The 20,863-nt window shown below is 38.8% G+C and overlaps 1 protein-coding gene across 3 annotated transcripts in view; it reads right to left on the reverse strand.

The window, feature by feature from the left end:
• FLT4 (fms related receptor tyrosine kinase 4) overlaps window positions 1-20,863 on the reverse strand; it is a 108,663-nt gene that overhangs the window by 64,997 nt on the left and 22,803 nt on the right. For all 3 annotated transcript variants that reach the window (XM_032211829.1, XM_032211830.1, XM_032211827.1), the window contains exons 2-3: window positions 7,126-7,222; window positions 2,789-3,060 (exon numbers count right to left, since the gene is read on the reverse strand). In XM_032211829.1, coding sequence (XP_032067720.1) covers window positions 2,789-3,060; window positions 7,126-7,222 — 369 coding nt within the window. The remainder of the gene's footprint in view (window positions 1-2,788; window positions 3,061-7,125; window positions 7,223-20,863) is intronic.

Below are 20,863 nucleotides of genomic sequence, written 5' to 3' on the forward strand. Positions count from 1 at the left end.
AATTCTTTCTTCATATCAAATAACTATATGTTTTAGAGAACAATTATAAAAAGTTGAGATAATAAATACAGGTATGTGCTATCTTAGTAAGAAAGTTATTACAAATTTGCATACCAAGCCACATATTTCAGATAAAGAGGTCTTGATCTGAAAGACTGTAGTACATAATATTTCTTAATTTTAAACTTAAATACTATTTGAATGATAACTAGTTCGCTGGACATGTTATCTTCTTTAAACATGGATAAAATTACAACCTTATGGAAATCTTGAAAAAATATATCATAAATTATTATTCAAAGCAATGTGTAAGGGGGAGGATGAGAGAATCTTTTCTTAACATATCTAGCAATGCATGTTTTTATCTCTTTCTGTTTCCATTTCTATCAAAACAACTTATTACTCTATATCCAAAACAATTTGTTTAAATTAGCAGCTGGTAAGCTGGACCACTACTGTATTTCTAAGGCATCATAGAACCGAAAACTCCTGAATTCCAGGACAACAGAAACATCCACCCAAGGCACCAATGTAATTCAATCCCCCAGACGACAGGCTACAGCTACAACAGTACCACACAAGGGGATTGATACAGATTTGTTTTTAAAGCCTTTTCCTCCTTCTGTACTTGGCCAAATTTAACTAGTTGCATGCAGATGACAGAGGGATATGGCACATAAATATTTTGAATGCACAGAGGAGGAATGCAGCTCTACATAGGTGCTATAAGGAAAGGAAAATTGTATCCTTTTGCAACCTGGGATTGCGAGCAACCATTCACCTATCTTCAAATACCGGTACTGCTTACAGATATTTCAAAAATTTCAGAACAATTGACAGCTTTTTTTCTCTTTTTGCAATCAACTCCCATGGCTTTTTTTTTTAAAATTGAAAGTATAGCTAGGTAGAAAGTAGCTCATAAACACAATTGTAGTTCTGATAGCTGGCTATATCAGGACCAATAATTGATTATCTGCTGTTCTTTTAAGCCACCCAGCAAATGAAGTTCTCTGTAGAGTGCACAATCAAATTGAGACATGACAAAGCTGTGGCATTCTGATTAAGTGGTCTTTGGTCAGAGAAATGTTGTATTGAATAGGGGAGCACTCTCTAAATTTCTCTAGGTCAGTAGAGGCAGATGTGTTCTTCTACAAGCTTTGACTGATCACCAGGTGAGGCCAGGTAACTAAAATTAGTTAAGTACTACAATTCCTTCTCTGGTAACTTCCTCCTGGAGGAATCTAAGTGTGGCATAGTGAATATAATGTGGCTCTAGTAGCAGAGAAATTAAGCTTTAAGTTCTCATTCAACCACAGAAACTCAGCAAGTGATTTAGGGTCAATCAGCTCAGCCTATTTCACAAGAATTATTTTCCATCTGGAAAAAAACTGGAAGATGGAACAATATATATGCCATCTTAGTACCTACAGAAAAAAGTGGGATCTAAATCCATGAAATAAAGTATTTTTCATTAAGCTTTCCTTGAAGATAATCTAAAAACTGTAATTAGCGGAAAAACTTAATTGCCAAAAGTTTAACCACTGGGCTTGAGGGTTCATATATTTCCAATATTAAAATAGTGCACAGGTTGCCAGTTTGTTTTCAGGCCTTTTCAGTATATTTCCTATCTCATAAGTATACCACAGGGTATCTCGTAAGGCTACACCCAAAGTGCTTTCCTTATCATAAGTGCCTTTCTTATCAGACTTAAACTACATAATTACAAATTATTTCTGAGCTGTGGAATGCCCTTCCTAAAGAGATACGCCTGGATTCTAATTTACTTTTTGAGACATTCCAGATACATTTTTTTCACCAGGGCATGTGTGTGTAAAAAAAAACCCTTATTAGATGTTCATAACTGAAGTTTAATGGAAAAGTTATTATTTTTTTGTCATCATGTTAGCTGTATCGTGTTACATTAACTTTACCAACCATTTATTATGTATATTACACATTACCCATCAACCTATTTTAATAAAGTTGTTACTACAACTGAATAAAATGAAAATATATAAATGGAAGAATCCAATTATCTCGTGTGACTGCAAAATCAGCACAGAGGTTCTGACCTCCCCTCATGAATCCTATGAGGATCGACCTGAACACAAGAACCCCTTACTTTCAAGTCACTATTCACATATTGGCCCTAGGATTGTGTACATGCAGCTGTTTTTTAAAAAAATACTTTCTAGTTATATTAGGCAAGAAGGAAACAAGCTGGCATCTGATGGCAGTGTTGCTAGTTAACTGGGAAGAGCCGAGGTGGCGCAGTGGTTAGGGTGCAGGCCACTTCAGCTGACTGTTATCTGCAGTTCAGCGGTTCTAATCTCACCGGCTCAAGGTTGACTCAGCCTTCCATCCTTCCGAGGTGGGTGAAATGAGGACCCAGACTGTGAGGGTGATATGCTGACTCTATAAACTGCTTAGAGAGGGCTGAAAGCACTATGAAGCAGTATATAAGTCTAACTGCTATTGCTATTGCTAACAAGCACAACGACAGACAAATTTCAGGATAGAAGTATTCTAGTAAATTTTCTCATGACAATTTTTCTCTTGTGTTGCTCAAAATGATGCTGTATCTCCATTTCAAAATGTGGGATCATCTCTCTTTTTTTCCTAATAAAAATTTAAAGTGCAAATAAGATATCCTTCATCAATCTACTTTTTGAATGCTGAATTCTCATCACATTGTAAAAAGCTTTATTATAGCTTTTGGCCAAGGAATATATACACTTAAGAATTTAATCTGCATTGTTTGGCCGAGCAAGTCTTTTTCCCCTCTTACCTCTCACAAACACGTAGGTGCTGACAGCAGTGGTGCCTTCTATTTTGGCATTGATGTACTTGTAGTAACAGCGGTAGTAACCTGTGTCGTTGGCCTGAGTCCCAGTCAGTGTCAAGGCTTTGCAATAGGGCTTTGTTTCAGTGCCCTCACAATCTTCTTCCTTGACTGTTCGGATGCCACTGATGCTCATTATCATTGAGTCACTCTCCTTTCCCATTTGGACAGTGTCTTCTTGAATGCCAGGCCACAACCACTCCAAAGGATGTTGTCCTCTTTATTCAGCCAAAAGAAGAAGAAAACGTGGGTTAGATGGATTACCATGTTCTTGTCTATGACAAGCCTTGTGTTCTAATATTTCCCCCTCCCATTCTTTCTGCCAGTAAAGTCACATTGCAAAGTTTTTTAAGCTGTAATAATGGCCTTTATGCTTCTTACATTGCAAAGAGGAGAAAAGGAAGGAAGGAAGGAAGGAAGGAAGGAAGGAAGGAAGGAAGGAAGGAAGGAAGGAAGTCCATCCAGTCAAGTCTCTGCAGGAGCCATGGTAGCACAGTGGTTAGAATCCAGTATTGCAAGCTGACTCTGCCCATAGCCTTCCAGCCTTCCGAAGTTGGGAAAATAAGGACCCAGATTGTTGCGGGCAATATGCTGACTCTATAAACCAATTAAAGAATGCTTTAAAGTCTAAGTGCAATTGTTATTCTATTGCTATTGTCTAGAGACTATGCATGCCAGTTGGACCAAGTAGCAAAGACTAAGGCAGACATAAGTGGTGATAGTAAAAGAGTCAAGAAAAGCTAGATGTCTACCAATACTAGCTTCCATTTGTGATGTTTGTTTGCTAATCAGATTCCACCATGTGTCATGTACTAGACTTCAAAGCAATGTGATACTTTACTTTAATTCAAGCATTGAGGGATTCCTTCCAGCTGTCTCTACATTTTACAGCAGCTTTCCCCTACTCAGTGTCTTTCAGGTGTTTTGAAGCATAAGTCTCAAATTTTTTAACCAACGAAGTTATATTGAACAATACAAATGAAGGATAATAAAGGGAAAATCAAAATTATAAGGCACTGCAGTGCTTTGCAGACTTACCCAGACTTATCCATAGTTCAGCACACATATTACAAACTTTATAAGCCTATTTCCTGGTTGCCAGCTTTAAAAAATGCAATTACTGTAGGTATCCAGGGGATGATTCTTAGGGAGGGAAGGAGGGAAGGAGTGGGAGGGAGGAAGACCAGTTAAAGGCTTCTTGCTTTTTAATTTTGAATATTGACAGTTGTTCAGTTTTTTATAAGCCAGAGTTGTTCTAAAATCTCATGCTTCTAATAATATTTGGCTGCTGTCTATCTGTGAGAAGTAGGGAGAGGAGACTGGTCAAATTTCCTCTTTTCTATAATGACAGCTAGAAGCTGGCACTGCTGTCATATTATCAAATTGTAGATAGCAGTAACTTGCCTCTCTTACGGAATATTTGCTGATTTGACAGATACTTGAACTTGCATAAAACGAGAGATGTCCTGTTTCTTACACATTTCTGCTGTCAGTTTCCATAAGATAACTACGTGGAACTTTTTTATCACATGCATACTGAAAATGCACATACGATTCTGAAAGATATTTTCATAAATACTTTAACCCAGCTTTAGAATGCTATGAAATTAACTTCATCTGAAGTGCTTTGAGAATCCAAGACCTATTTGCATCATATTAGAATATTTTAATAAATAAAACCCTATTTTTCACAGTGTCAAAGAGATGCCGCACCAATGTCAACAAGAAATGTATTGATGCCTCCAGCTTATGTCTCCTGGCAATCCACAGTGACACCATTTTCATTTGGCACATTGCATAACCCCAAGCTCTTTTGTTAAATTATGTACTGTGTATCATACAAACATGGAAAATGTTTTAATTAAACAAACCATGGTTCAGTTTATGATAGATAAAAGTATCATGTAAGATCAGCTACTGAAATTTTGTTTTCATTTCTAGAGGCAGACTATGCTGATCATGATAGCTGATGGACTACTTCTTCATAAGTCCTCCTTTAATACAATTGAAATCAAGGTCCATCACTATGCCTTACGCCAGAAAGCTCTGTAGTGAGCCACATGCTATCACCAAAGTCTTTGTTGCATTACTTCAAGAATTGCAATTTTTAAATTAATTGATTGATTGCATTTCAGTGCCCATAGGTGAAAGAATTCTATGCAATTATTGTGTAGTGATTTTTTTAAATGTGAAAGTATAATCAATGGACAGAATAACAGAATTGGAAGGGATCTTGGTGGTTTTCTAGTCACTCTATACCTATTGATGGTGAATCTATGGCACACATGCTCTCCTGGAGGCTTGAGGAAAGCCTCCGGAGAGGGGAAGGGTGAAAAATGGGCCTCCCGGAAGTTCCAGAAGTCTAGAAACATGGTTGTTTCTGACCTCTGGATGGCCTTTGGAGCTTGGGGAGGCCATTTTTGCCCTCCTGGAGGCTGGGGAAGTAAAAAATGACCCCCACCGCCATGGTGCAGGAGGCCAAGTACGCCATGGCCACCAAGGCCACGCCCACCCAGCACCCAGGCAGAGAACCGGTTTCCAAAATCTTTGAATGCGCGCATGCACGGGGGCAGTGTCACATGTGCAGGGGGTGAGGCGCATTGCATTAAGGGTGTGGTCACATGCGTGTGATTTCGGCACATGAGGACAAAAAGGTTAGCCATCACTGCCCTATACCATTCTAGACATGTTTTGGGAGTAAATAGATGTTTATATGTGGCCCTTCACAAAATGTCAGTATGCACTACATAAAAATATCAGGATGGGAAATACAAAAAAATAGATGATTCTTCTGTAGGTGTATAGAGAATAGGGGATCTGAACTTTGTAGGAGGCAAGGGCTAAGAGACACAAATATTCTTGCAAAATTCTTTCTCAGCAAATTTAGAGTTTGGAAGCACAACATAATCATATTTTAATCTTCTTGTCTTGATATGAATATATCAGGTTATTATCTCTGGATAAACTGGATCAAAAAAAAGGGATGGCTATACTCTTTGGGAAGATTTACAGAACAAATCAGCCTCTTTACTTTGGCAATAGCAACTTTTCATATAAGATTCCAGTTTGGAAATTAGAAACTTTCCTGTGTCCTCTGAGACTTTGTCATCTAAATTATTGCTTAATGCGATTTGGACTAAAAATGTGTTCATATAACTGCTTTCTCTTGTTTGGAGGAAATATGAAATAAAAGGCATTTCTCCAGGGGTGGGATCCTACGAGTTTAACAAACGGTTCACTGAGTGTCTGTGTGCTTCACTCACGCATGCACCTCATGCGCATTGTGCATTTGTGCACAGTTTACAGAGAAATCACCTTTCGCTTTAATGCTGAGGAGGATAACAGCTGAAGTGTGGCAATCCACTCTGCCATGCCTGTTAGCTGGGCTTCAGAAAAGGGAATATAGGTGAATATAGCACAGGGGTGGGCTGGCAGGCCCAGCTGAAAGGCGGAGTGAACTGTTTCGCTCCTAGCTGATAGTTTGAACTGTTGGTTCTCCCAAACTAGTAGAATCCCACCCCTGCATTACTCACTCAGGGGATAAGAAATTTTGTTTTCCTTTTGTTGATGTCCATCAAAACTTCCTAATACAAAGCAGTTGTCTGACTACTATGTAGTAACTAAATATGTACATACTTGTCTTGAATAAATGCTGGTTTTACGGTTTGTCTAAAGTAGGAACTAATCAGTGTTAGTACTATGCACAAGAAATCTCTTACTCAACAATTATTAATTTTAAAAAAAACAGAGCAAGTATCTATGTAGTTCTTGCTGATAAACAAGTCATGACTATGCTGACAAACTCTTAAATTTAGATACAGTATATATTAGATACAAAAAATCTGGCAGGTCAGTGTGCTATGCATTTTATTAATCCAGGTTTTCTCAAATGGAAGGCCAATCCAAATAGTATCTTCATTTTAAATTGCTATAGTGAACTATAAAATGTTATTCTTTGTTTTACACAAAGTACCAAATTAGTTTGAAACATGAATACACATATTGACTTCCTTTCTCCTACATCTACAACTTTCCCTGTTATTCTATCATTATGCTTTGAATTTATGCAGTGTTCAAAAGATTTGCCACCAGATATGGCAGTCCAAATTACAAGTCTATTTTATGTAGTCCTAATGAATCAATTTACATCCAGTCTTTTCAGCAATGCTAAAGATAACAAGAGGTCTCCAATGTTTCAAATGGCTGTGAATGCTCTTTGAGAAAAAATGACCACATCACAAACAGATGAAGCCGCATGAAAAACATTCTTATTTGACTCTTACCTGCAAGTAATATTTAAGGTCTCCTTAGCATTGATGATATATTCCTCTTCTGTGATGCTGAGAATGGGTGGTGTCATAGAATAGCCAATAACCAGATCTAGGGAGAGAAATAAAAATGAAGTCCATGACACTATCTAATATATTATCCAATAATGTACTCTTTAACATTAGTATTTAATGTTAGTAAATATGAATACATCACTGATCGATTAGTATCGCCTCTATCACATGCGTATCATGGAATGACTTCATTTGACCAAGCTTTATATGCTTTAGCTTCTGAGTCCAGATAGAATAGGCCAGATGCTGCCACATGTCATGAAAAACTTTTATGTAGAAATTTTATAAAATACAAGAGGCATCAGCTTCACTGAATAAAACACCCACACATTATGCACATCGGGGGGGGGGGGAGTTGCACCCAAATATACACAGGGTAAGTGAGGGATGGATATAGTTACAAATGGCAGGCATTTGGAATGTTTGATGACTAAAGAATCTTTTATGCACAAAAATGGAATGACACACTGATTCTCACAGTAGAAGAATGGATGGTAAAGATGATGGATTGTTTTAATTAAACGGAAGAATTTATCTAGTTCGGTTTCTATTTGGAAACCACTTCTGGAGTTTTTGCTTGAAATTGAAAAAAAACAAAACTTTGAGTCTTGGTTTTGATTATTAGAATGGTTTTGTCGTTATAGAAATAGTGTTTAGAAATGTAAAACTAAAATATTGAGGTTATATTTTTTTTGTATTCTACTGCATTGAAAAAAGTTGGAAGTCACTACTTTTTTTTATTCTCTTTGCACCCTTTCTTCTTTTATCTTTCAAACTTTTGCTTCTTTTTGTAATTGTATCTTATAATAAACTTTAATATAATTTAAAAAATGTTTGATGACTAGTTTAGTATTATAGATGGCAGAAATATCTTAAGTATTCTAATAATGGCAGAAATATTGCCTCAATATGACCCCCACAGTGCCAGTTCTCATATCAATGATGATCCTATGTTTTTAAATGTGAATAGTGTGGATTTGATTTAGTATATTTTGTAATTGCAGTCACTGTGGTTGGTAAACCATTGTTTGACTTATTGTTAATAGATATAGTCAAGTTATTGGCTATACCTATATGTCTATGCATTTGACTAATCTTGGTTTGTTTAACAGTTATGGTTAAAAATTCCCAGTTATCATGTGTGAACACAACTATATTTTTCTCTCATCAATGGAAAATTTACTAAGCATTTTTTCTCAAACACTGTTTGTTATTATAAATATAGTGTGTCGGCCCTGTAATATTGTACCCCACATTTATTTATGCATGTTTATGGTCCTAGAATGCTCTTCACAAATTAATTCTTTTAGACTTTTGGCAAATGGAATCAAAGAAGAAAATGGGTCACCTAATTCTGCTCTTTTCCTCTGACTGCCTCATATTGTTAGAGAAAGTATGGAGATAAGCTATAATCATGGTTGCCTGACCATGGTTACAATTCTCCATGCAATCAAAGATCTCTATGAAGACATCTGTATCATGCTCATATTTAAAGACAATCTGCCAAATTGTTCTGAACTCTAAAGACCAGATTACAAAATACCACTTGAGCAGAAGATAAGAGTCCTGTCTTTATATACAAGGGTATTGTGGTTTCGGTGATAGAAAACACATAAGGCACTAAAAACTCCTTCTTTCCAGCAAGGAAAATTCCTGAGAATATTAAAAGTTCTGGAAGATCTAAAGTTCTAAATGGGGATAAAATAATCTACTATGTATAAATATTATAAATAAACTTTCAATTACACGATGGCCAAAGGAATTTTAAATATTTGCACTTCTTGGCTAGAATATGTTTGCATATATAAAAGTGGGAGTTGATGGAACAGTAATATCAAAGAAAAATACAGTTCCTGTCTCTACCCAAAATCCAAAATGAATTGCAATCTGGAAAAATAGGTAAGATATTTCTGAGAAGTAAAATAAAATGTATTTATTTATTTGGAAACTAGAATCCCCATAGATTGGTGAGAAATGTGTCAGTATCATCTACGATATAAGAATGCTTTGTCCCAAATGTAACTCTAAAAGCTCTTTAAAAAAATCTTCCCCAGTGGAAAAGCTATTTCATTAATGTTGATCTACTTTCTATAGATACACCCTCAGTCTTAGATGCCTTTTCTGATTGACCTAGTCATCTCTCAACAAAGTTTTTCTTGTGGTAAGTGTTGGAGTATTGCAGTAACAATGATAGTAGTAGCAGCAGCTACAACAATATGAAATGGTAGGAAGGAGGCAGACACTTCCTGGATTATTATTTTATTTATTTAGGTTGTCAAGCATGTATGAGAAAACAAGTATAAGTATGAATATAACATATAAACATATAAGTATAAGCAGGTATACATATATACATAAGAAGTGAGTACAAATAAATAGGAATAGTAGGACAGGGATAATAGGCACGATGGTGCTCTTATGCACACCCCCTTACAGATGTCTTAGGAATGGGGTGAGGTCCACAGTAGACAGTTTAAGGTTAAACTTTTGGGGGGGTTGAGGATGTAACAACAGAGTCAGATATTGCATTCCAGGCATTGACCACTCTGTTGCCTAAGTCATATTTTCTGCAATTGAGTTTGGAGCGGTTTACTTTGAGTTTGTACCTATTGTTTGCCCGTGTATTATTGCAGTTGAAGCTGAAGTAGTCATTGAGAGGTAGGACATTGTATCAGACAATTTTGTGTACTAAGCTTAGGTCAGACTTTAGGTGGCATAGAACTAACTATTCTTTTTTTAAATTCTTTTGTTCAAGAACAAAAGTCTGAAGTTGATTTCCCAAAAGAAACAACCCAACACACTGTTAAAGGAGGTATAAATACTTGAGATACATTAAAGCCAAATACTAGGACATATGCAGATTGCTATGGTTTTAGGTATTTGATTGGTAATTGACTAGGACCCATAGAGAGCAAATACCAGTTGAAATATTTGAGCTTAGATTGTCACAAGGCATGTCAAAACTCTAAGAGAATTAAAGAGTGATATAAAAACAAATGACACTCTTATTAAAGCTACGCGGATTCCAGTCTCTCCTTTAAGAGGAGAGAGTAAGCTGCTTGCAGTGCAATATAAATGCAATACCAAATATAAATACCGTATATACTCGAGTATAAGCCGAGTTTTTCAGCCCACTTTTTGGGCTGAAAAAAGCCGCCTCGGCTTATACTCGAGTCTACAACTGGATCCGGCAGTGCTGTTGCCTGTTGGAGGAGGAGGAGGCGAACCAGCCTGCCATCGCTAGCCACCGCTAGCCCCGCCGCTCTTCCCGACCCCTTCCAAGCCCCACAGTCCAGCGGATGGAGCAGAAGCAGCTCCGGGGCTTCGCTGCTGCTCCCCGCATTTTCTGCACGGGGATCCCTTGGAGAGGGGATTCCAGCCTGCCATCGCCAGCCACCGCTAGCCCCGCCGCTCTTCCCACCCCCTTCCAAGCCCCACAGTCCAGCGGATGGAGCAGAAGCAGCTCCGGGGCTTCGCTGCTCCATCCGCTGGACTGTGGGGCTTGGAAGGGGGTGGGAAGAGCGGCGGGGCTAGCGGTGGCTGGCGATGGCAGGCTGGAATCCCCTCTCCAAGGGATCCCCGTGCAGAAAATGCGGGGAGCAGCAGCGAAGCCCCGGAGCTGCTTCTGCTCCATCCGCTGGACTGTGGGGCTTGGAAGGGGTCGGGAAGAGCGGCGGGGCTAGCGGTGGCCGGCGATGGCAGGCTGGAATCCCCTCTCCAAGGGATCCCCGTGCAGAAAATGCGGGGAGCGGCAGCGAAGCCCTGGAGCTGCTTCTGCTCCATCCGCTGGACTGTGGGGCTTGGAAGGGGGTGGGAAGAGCGGCGGGGCTAGCGGTGGCCGGCGATGGCAGGCTGGTTCGCCTCCTCCTCCTCCAACAGCACTGCCGGATATCCGCCCAACGCTGCGGGGGCGCCAGTGGGAGCTTTGGCAGCTTCACCTCAGCCGCAGCGCTGGGCAGCAAATGTGCTGGTGCTGTTGGAGGAGGAGGAGGCGGCGGCAGCAATAGCACCTGAGGACAGGACAAGAAGCAATGGAAACTTGTCAGAAGGAGACTCAAGCTGGAAATAAGGAGAAATCTGACAGTAAGAACAATTAAAATCCTAGGAAAATGTCCTTTCATGAAAAATTACTTTTTCAGTTAACTCTGCCTGACATTAGTTGGGCGAACAGAAATATTAGTTGGCCAATTCTAAAAGGGAGCACCAGAAAGAACTTAAAATATTTTTAAGAGAGCTGGGTTTTTCATTTATATTATATGTATGAACAGAATTAACACAAATTGCAGATACCAATCAAACATAAAGAAAAAAAGGATGAAATAATGCTCATTTTTAAAAACTCAGTGAAAATAAAAACAATATACCAAGAAGGTGGCATACTGGTTGTGATTTGATCTCTTCGGGGGATCCCGGGGATCCCCTATACAAGTATTTTAATATTGCAGACTTGCAGTATTATAAGTCATACTGATATTATAGAACACTTTAATTAAGCGGGTCCCTTGAATAAACATAACTTTGAGTTTCAAATAACACTGATTTTTTATTTTGAAATTTACCGTAGCTGCTGCATTTCCCACCCTAGGCTTATACTCGAGTCAATAACTTTTCCAGCTTTTTGGGGTAAAATTAGGTGCCTCGGCTTATATTCGGGTCGGCTTATACTCGAGTATATACGGTATGTCATAAGAACATCCCCCCCCCCCCCGCCTAGTTGTGTACTATTAAATTTGGAACACAGGAAGTTGTTATGTGGAGATATCCTCAGAAGCTTATCTGACTTAAAATGTCAAACAGGCATGCTATAAAAGTATTAATGTTAATAATTTTCAGCAGATTTAGCTATAGCATAGGAAAGACCAGTTTGATTTCCTGTGGCAGAGCGTTGCATACAGCCAGACAGCTGACAGCTAATAAGGACTGTTAAGCAGAAGTCTTCTTTTGATTAAACACTGATTACATCATGGGAAGATTAAACTATTTTTTCTTCCCATATAGGAGCTTCCAATAGGTCCATCTGAAAACTATTGATACATTGTGAGGTGAATTAACTTTTGAATTAAATAAATGAAGAGAATATCCAGATGATATTGTGTAATCTCCCTTTGCAGAATGTGGTAAGTGAATCAAGATGTTGTCTTTATAATTCTCCTGTACTTTCTTACCTTTTTCTTTCATCTTTTTTCTTTCCATAAATATTTCGAGGAAAAGATGAAGCAATGTATTTACCTGGAAGCAGCCTAAATCTATTGTTTCCTGCCAGCAGATGCACCATTTATTCTTTTGATTCTCATTAAAAATGAACACAAACTTGAGCATTTAGACATTTTTAGAAAATACCTACTGACATATATTCAGGAAAGCAGAAATTCTGGACAAAGAATTTTATAACTATCTGGACCAAACACAAAGGCTGAATCCATGTATCGAAAGACACCGAAAGCCTAACAGATGCTGATTACATCTCTCAGTATCCATCAGCACTAGTTATGCTGACTCTGGCTGGTGGAAAGTGGAGTGCAATAACATCTGGAAAGTCATACTTTGCCCAAACCTATGTTATTATTTGTACTGTAATTGCAACTATAAAAGGAATGCTATTACTTGCGAGGAAGAGGAGGGCTACTGAATGAAACTACTGCCTCTTTCAGAGGAAGAATAACAGGGAAAACCTTAAAACTAGCTTAGACTAAGTCACTATTGTTTACAGAGCAAATCATTGGTTTCTGTATTCAGAAATTGTTCTGCCAAGCAAGCTGAGGGTGAACACTCCTATTCCTTTTATGCATTTTAGTAAGCACATGTAAACTACGAGAGTCCAACAAATTAGTTTTGTACACAGAGAATCCTTCCCTTAGTTCCTTAGTTATTGAGTTAGAAATGCAAGTAAGAGAAAAAGGCTATTTCAAACTAAGAGAGAGAGAGAGGGAGGGAGGGATGGAGGGGGAGAGAGGGAGAGCAAGAGAGGGAGAGAGAGGGGGGGAAGGATGGAGGGGGAGAGAGGGAGAGATGGAGGGAGAGAGAGAGAGAACACTATACAAATGAAAGGGTTAAGCATCACTTTATCCCTGCAGCTATCACTTAACAAGCCTTAGAAGAAACAAGACCAAACCTTTGGATGTCATACAAAAATGCGTTCTTAGCAATGAAAATAAATGAAAACATTTTTCAGAAATCCCTTGAAAATATAATATTTTTAAATCAAAGTATATTCAATTCATTCTGAATACCAATCCGCACTCTTAATATCCTGCTCTGGAGATATTTTCTTCACTTTGGGATCAATTGTGATGTCTAGAAGACTCAGAGCTTTGGGTAGTCGATTATGCCAAAGTAAATGCTTAACCATTAACATTTCTGCCATTGTAAGAGACATATTGTTACAGCAATGGTTGGACAACAATATAAATTTGTAGAGAGGAAATGCGTATGGAAATTTGCAAACAAACTTCAATAGGGAATGAAGTAAGGATGATATTTATTATAGCATTAGAGTTGGATCTTGCACTTCATTCAGGAGTTCAAGGTACCTACATAACATTCCATCCTTCGAGTTCTTCCTTATACCCAACAACATTCTGAGGTAAATTGGGCTCAGAATAAGCAATTGGTCAAATGTTACCAGTCAGCTTCTGTGGCGGAGGGTAAACTGGAAAACCTCAGTCTTCCTGTTCTGAGTATGAGCCTCTAACTACTAATGCATCATACTAACTGTCATGGTATCTGAATGTAATAAAACATTGTGAAAAATAATTTTGTGATGACTTGTTTCCTCTTATATAAGGCTTGATAAATGTCTTCCTTCCTGCACTGATCTACACAATTGACAGTCTATGCCCTTCTCCATATATTTTTCAGTTTTGCTGCAATAGCTTCTCTACTAATACTCTTTAAGAGAAGAATTAGATCAGAAAAACGAGACAACTGTTCAGAACTTTCTTCTAAGAGAACACATTTCGTTTTTTTACCCTGTTTTAAAAATAGCTCAGAAAATGTGTTTGGAAAGGCAGCACAAAGGGTCAAATGAACAAATATATATTCTCATATTTTTCTCATTGGGTGTAGAATTTAAAAGTGAGAACCAATTTTTGTTTTGTTTTCATTTTTGGAGTATACCTCCCAAAACCTAAATTTCCTCTTGATATCAAGCAGGTCCCGTGTCCTTGATCGACTTAGCTACAAGCATTTATAGGACTGGCTGTGAAAGCTGTATCACCACTTCTTGCTTCCTTTAACTAAAGGCAGACCATGAAAAACAATGAATGCTGACTGAAAAAAGTGTCCCTCCATTCTGTTCTGAGAGATAAAGAGATAGGTTGCCACAGAGATGCTTGTCAGATACGGAACTGGGTGTGGATACAAGGAAGGATGCAAAGTAACAAAGAAATATATTTATCTCCCTCTCTCTCTCTCTCTCCCTCTTCCCTCTCTCTGCTTTTATGACCTGTTAGTCAACAACACCATGATAGCATGTGCAGGTTTAGGTTCTAGGATTCCTGCAGATGTATCCTGTCTAATGCTTTCCAAAAGTACAACAGGAAAAGGAACAAACTCTCTGTTGGAATACACCATGTGCCGCTTGGGTGGAGAGAGGGTAACAAAGAGGAAGGAGAACGGTATAAACAAGGGTAGCATTGATGATTTAGCTAAGAACTCTCTCCTGCCATTTATTTCTGTATAGTTTCTTCCTTTACAACTGCAAAAGGGACAAGTGTTTCAAAGACATATGTCCCCAGCGTCATCTTTCCTTACCTAGCTGCAACAGCTAGAAGGAAAAGTGCCCATTACATTTAAGTTCCTGACACAAGTTCACATAACCCTTTTCCCAATACAAACACATCTTCCAAATATTCAACAAGTGAGTGATGAGCCTGGGTGTGATGCTTTTATTTCCTGTCTTTCTCACATGTGTGAATTCAAAGAAATCTTCCTGTTTGTTAAGACCCAGTTTTCCTTAGAAGTTAACACCAATTAGAGTTTCAGCCAGAATAGACTCAACTCAGAAATCCCAGGAGTTTGTGGGGAATAATAGCAATAGCAGTTAGACTTATATACCGCTTCATAGGGCTTTCAGCCCTCTCTAAGTGGTTTACAGAGTCAGCATATTGCCCCCACAGTTTGAGTCCTCATTTTACCCACCTCGGAAGGATGGAAGGCTGAGTCAACCTTTGAGCCAGTGAGATTTGAACTGCCGAACTGCAGCTTAGCAGTCAGCTGAAGTGGCTGCAGTACTGCACTCTAACCACTGCGCTATTTCGGCTCTTAAATCAGGAAAAGGACAGAGCACTGGAGGTAACCATGCATTGCCATGTAAATCCAGGGTTTCTCAACCTCATCTATATTAACTTCAACTTCCAACAAGCATCTGGAATTCTGAGAGTTGAAGTCCACATATATTAAAATGGCCAAGGTTGAGAAACACTACATAGACTGTAAATGTGACTTTTGAAGAATGAGAAGCAATCAGCTCAAAGCAGAGATGTGAAGGCTTGAAAACATCTTGAAGGGAATTTAGTGTAACATGGAGAAAAAGTCCATATTTTATCTCTCTATGTACTGTATGTACGTATGTGTATAATCCCCGAAAAATGCATGGCAAATTTAAAGTATTGCCAATAGTTACTGCATTTCTGCCTCCCCAAAACATCTTTGAAGATCAAATCCAAAGTTCTGAACAATCTTAATATAAATATTTATTAAGTGCATGCTTGCCGTTCTTATTATAAAATTATGTTAGTGGGGTGCAGGTTAATTTATATCACTAAGCAATGTGCAACTTATGATCCCTTGGTTTAGAGCAAGTTTCAAATAATGTCTTATAGGCACTGGATTTGGAGATCAGATTAGCTTTAAAGTGATAGCAAAATTGTAAATCAGATTTCCCCAATACTGGGCATTTCAAATCTTTGATTACAATCTCTCTTCTTCCACCCAACAAAAGCAGGTAGGATGGATGGGAATAGTCTGGTTGATCTATGTTGTCGGGCTGAAGAAGGTTGTTTTAGGGTCAAAGTGCATGGCCTTAGGACCACATACAAAGCTTTCTCTCACTCCTACCCAAATTTGTGTGCAACCTCATCCAAAAAGTTATTAACAAATGATAGATGAGTTTATTAAAAAGATCACATGTGCAGAATAATCACTTTAACAATCTAGACACTTTCATTTTTTGGGTTTTTTTGAAATCAGTCTTGATTCCTGGAGAAGACCCTGCAGGAGTTTTTTAATTAGATTTTAGAAGTAGTTTGTCACTGTTTTTTCCCCCTAGGACAAAGAGAGACTAACTGGCCCAAAATCACCAAGCTGGCTTTGTGTCTAGGCAGAAGAAAAACATACTGGTTTCTAGCCTGCAGCCTTTAGCCATTACACTAAGGTAACTCTTAAGTAGAATCTAGGAAATAAAAAATCATGGAGCTTATGATACACAATTAGTGTGTGTGAAACTTAGAATAAGACATAGGTACAATAAAGAATGAGATCGTTTGTTTTTGTGATCATTTCTCAGTTAATGGGTACCAAGTACTCTTGGTACGTGCAGAGAGGAGCAACAAAGATGATATGGGGATTGGAGGCTAAAACAAATAAAGAATAGTTGCTGGAATTGACTATAGTTTGATGAAAAGGACGAGGCGTAACATGATAGGAGTCTTCAATATTTGAGGGGCTGCCTCAAATACGAGGGAGTCAAGCTATTCTCCAAAGCACCTGAGGGTAGGACAAGAAGCAATGGGTGGAAACTAATCAAAGAGGAGAAGCAACCTAGAACTAAGGAGAAATTTCCTGACAGTTAGAACAATTAATCAGTGAAACAGCTTGCCTCCAGAAGTTGTGAATGCTCTAGCACTGGAAGCTTTTAAGGAGATATTGGATAACCATTTGTCTGAAATGGTATAAGGTTTCCTGCCTAAGCAGGGGGTTGGACTAGAAGAATTCCAAGGTCCCTTCTAACTCTGTTATTCTAAATGTCTATAGATAGTTCTCAACTTATAACTGTAACGGAACCTAGCATTTTCATCTTACATCATGATGGTAAGTTGAGGCATCCACATGACCAAGTTTACTTTTCTGCAGTGATTGTTAAATGAACGCTGCAGTCATAAAGTAAATGCAGGTTTCCCTTGTACATTCTCTTATGCCTCCAGTTCACTTCCTCTTAACCTTCTTATATTTAATCTAACTTATAAAAAGTTCTTGAATAATTAATACAATAGCAGAGTTGGAAGGGACCTTGGAGGTCTTCTAGTCCAACCCCCTGCCTAGGCAGGAAACCCTATACATTTCAGACAAATGGCTATCCAACATCTTCTTAAAGACTTCCAGTGTGGGGCATTCACAACTTCTGGAGGCAAGCTGTTCCACTGATTAATTGTTCTAACTGTCAGGAAATTTCTCCTCAGTACTAAGTTGCTTCTCTCCTTGATTAGTTTCCACCCATTACTTCTTGTTCTGCCCTCAGGTGCTTTGGAGAATAATTTGACTCCTTCTTTTTTGTGGCAATCCCTGAGATATTGGAACACTGCTATCATGGCTCCCCTAGTCCTTCTTTTCATTAAACTAGACATATCCAGTTCCTGCAACCGTTCTTCATATGTTTTAGTCTCCAGTCTCCTAATCATCTTTGTTGCTCTTCTCTGCACTCTTTCTAGATTCTCCACATCGTTTTTACATCATGGCGACCAAAACTGAATGCAGTATTCCAAGTGTGGCCTACCAATGCATTATAAAGTGGTATTAACACTTCACGTGATCTTGATTCTATCCCTCTGTTTATGCAGCCTAGAACTGTGTTGGCTTTTTTTGGCAGCTGCTGCACACTGCTGACTCATATTTAAATGGTTGTCCACAAGGACTCCAAAATCCTTCTCACAGTTTACTACTATTGAACAAGGTACCATCTATATTGTACCTGTGCATTTTGTTGCCTAAATGTATAACCTTACTTTTGACCCCATCAGGTTGGACTTATGAGTTGTGTAAAATTTGACTAAGCCCAATTATTTCCTCCTAAGAGTAGATTCTGTCAACTATTTCTATTATTGAACATTATTGATGGAAATGCATGGTCTGTCTCTAGTAAAAATCCCAACCTATGAGGGCGATATTCATATGTACCTATCTGATTTCTAAAAGTGCATATATGATTCTAATTATTCTAACCAACAAGTAGAGCTAACATGAAGAAAGAATTACCATAATTTAAAAATCATGCTGCAGTTTCAGCTATACTTGTTTTTTTGAAGGTAAGAGCTTGGCAGCAGCAGGATTTTAAAATCAACAGAATTGATTCAACAGGATACTAAAAAAAAAGAAAAAAGAGCAGAATTCCTCAGATGCTCACACTCTATTTCTGGAAACCTGTATTTCCTATGCATTGTTTTCCCTGTCCTTGATCTTCCATTTTATGGTTATTTAAGGGAAACCTGCAAGCAAGGGATCTTTTACAAACTATGGTTTGTCATTATTTAAATATTCCTGTTGCCAGCATTCTTCAATTAACAGATGTTGCTGATTCAGCATATATTCTGCAGTGACTATCACTACTGTATAGTGGAATGTCATCTCTACTTTTTTGGGGAGGAGGTGTGCCTTTGAGTCAATCTTGATTCCTGGCAACAGCTTGGACAAATTCCTGCAGATTTCTTGGCAAGGTTTCAGAAGTGGGGTCGTGTGTGTGTGTGTGTGTGTGTGTGTGCTTGCGTTGCCTGCTTCCTAGGTCTGGCCCAAGGTCACCCAGTGGCTTTGTGCCCAAGGAAGGACTAGAACTCATGGTCTTCTGGTGTCTAGCATGATATCTTAACCATTATATAAAAAGGCTCTCAATCAGTACTTATTCCTTATTATACAACATTTGTTACCTGATTGCAGCATATATAGTAGAAAGGGTTGTTGCTGTTCTGACAAATTCTAATGTGACTTTTATTAAGGCATGCCCTGACATCCCCCTGCAGTTACAAATTTTATACATGGCCAGCAGTGGCCAGCAAAATTTTAACTACCGGTTCTGTGGGTGGGTGTGGCAGGGGAAGAATACTGCAAAATCCCCATTCCCCTTCCCACTCCTGGGGGAAGGATACTGTAAATCCCAATTTCCTTCCCACCCCACTCCACGAGAAGGCTATTGTACAATCTCCATTTCCACCCCACTCCAGGGGAAGGATATACTGCAATATCCCCATTTCCTCCCCACTCAGGGCAAGGATACTGTGAAATCTCAATTCCATCCCACACCCCACTAACCTTCTCTGTTCTGTGCAGTGCAATAAAAGCAATCAGCTGGGATTCGGGAAGCAGAGAATAGATGGGGGTGGGGCCAGTCAGAGGTAGTATTTTCCGGTTCTCCAAACTACTTAAATTTCAGCTACCAGTTCTCCGAACTGGTCAGAACTGGCTGAATACCACCTCTGATGACCAACCTTAAGTTGCTTAACTGACTGGAAATAAAGGTGGCAGGAGTGCTCTCTTTCAGATCCCAACCCTTTTTTTTCTGCTTTGGCCATGGGGATGACTTGCTTTTCGGTCCATGTTGTGTTACCATTACTTCCAAGGGGTGGATTCCAGCCCTTCTTCTCTTTTTTTTTTTTTACCACTCCTGGGAAAGTAAGAACCAATTGCTTTCTTTCCAGAGGAGGGATTTTGAGAATATATGGTTTTCCAATGATTAAAGAGTGTATGACCCTCTCTTCACTCCACTCAAAGCTGAAGCTCTTCCCACCGATGCTTCTATTCATGAACCAATTAAAACAGAAAGAAAATGTCAACAAAATTGTGGTAGGCCTGGAACGTTTGTGGGGGGTGAGTAGAAAGTCATTAAGGAAGACATCGGTTTAAGATAGCAGCTCATGCCCCCACCAGTTTTTAAAAGCTTGACGGGAAGAGCTTTTGGATACTCCACAACCTCCAAAAGGCATATGGACATGGAGAAGGAGAAAAATAACATGGCAACTTGCGAGGTATTTGCCATATTTATGTTTCTGCCTGTGGAAGGTGCCAATTATGCCTGCACCAAGTGCAAAGTTATTGTGTTGCTGGAGGAGAAAGTAGAGGAGCAGGAAGCCCGTTTTGTCATATCGAAGGAGGAAGGATAACAGCATGTAACTCAGAAGACCAAGAAAATTAGGAGATGTTCCCCCCCTCAGTGGAATTGCACAACAGTAGAGGAAGACTCACATATTTCTAGATAAGAGATTTCACTCAGCATCCCCTTAAGAGTAAGGAGAGAGATTGGATTGTCACAGAAACAAGGAATCTAATGATTTCCTGGAAAGGCATGTAATGGTGGTGGGTGACTCACTGCTGAGAGAAACAGACCTACTGTTTAATCAGCCATATTGACCAGCATTTCTTTCTCCTGTTTCATGTGAAAACAAATGGCACTGCTAGAAAAGACGGAAGAAAAATATCTACAGAATTCAAGGATGTAGGAAGGGAAAAGAGTTTTTCCCCTGAGAAGTAAGAAATAGCCTGTATCCCCACCAAGGCAAGTAAATCATGCAGATCAATTTAAATGGTTGTCCACAGTTTGTTTTATTATAATTAATAAACCAAATAAGAACACATCTGGTTAAGCTTACAAAAAATATTGATATAAAGTAAGTAGTATGTCAGTGAGTAGAACTTTTCATACGTTAGAATTAACTTTGTCACTGAAAAGTTTAGGACTTCAAAAAAGTATCCTGAT

Source organism: Thamnophis elegans, chromosome 2 (assembly GCF_009769535.1).
Source record: "Thamnophis elegans isolate rThaEle1 chromosome 2, rThaEle1.pri, whole genome shotgun sequence".
In the NCBI taxonomy this organism is placed as follows: domain Eukaryota; kingdom Metazoa; phylum Chordata; class Lepidosauria; order Squamata; family Colubridae; genus Thamnophis; species Thamnophis elegans.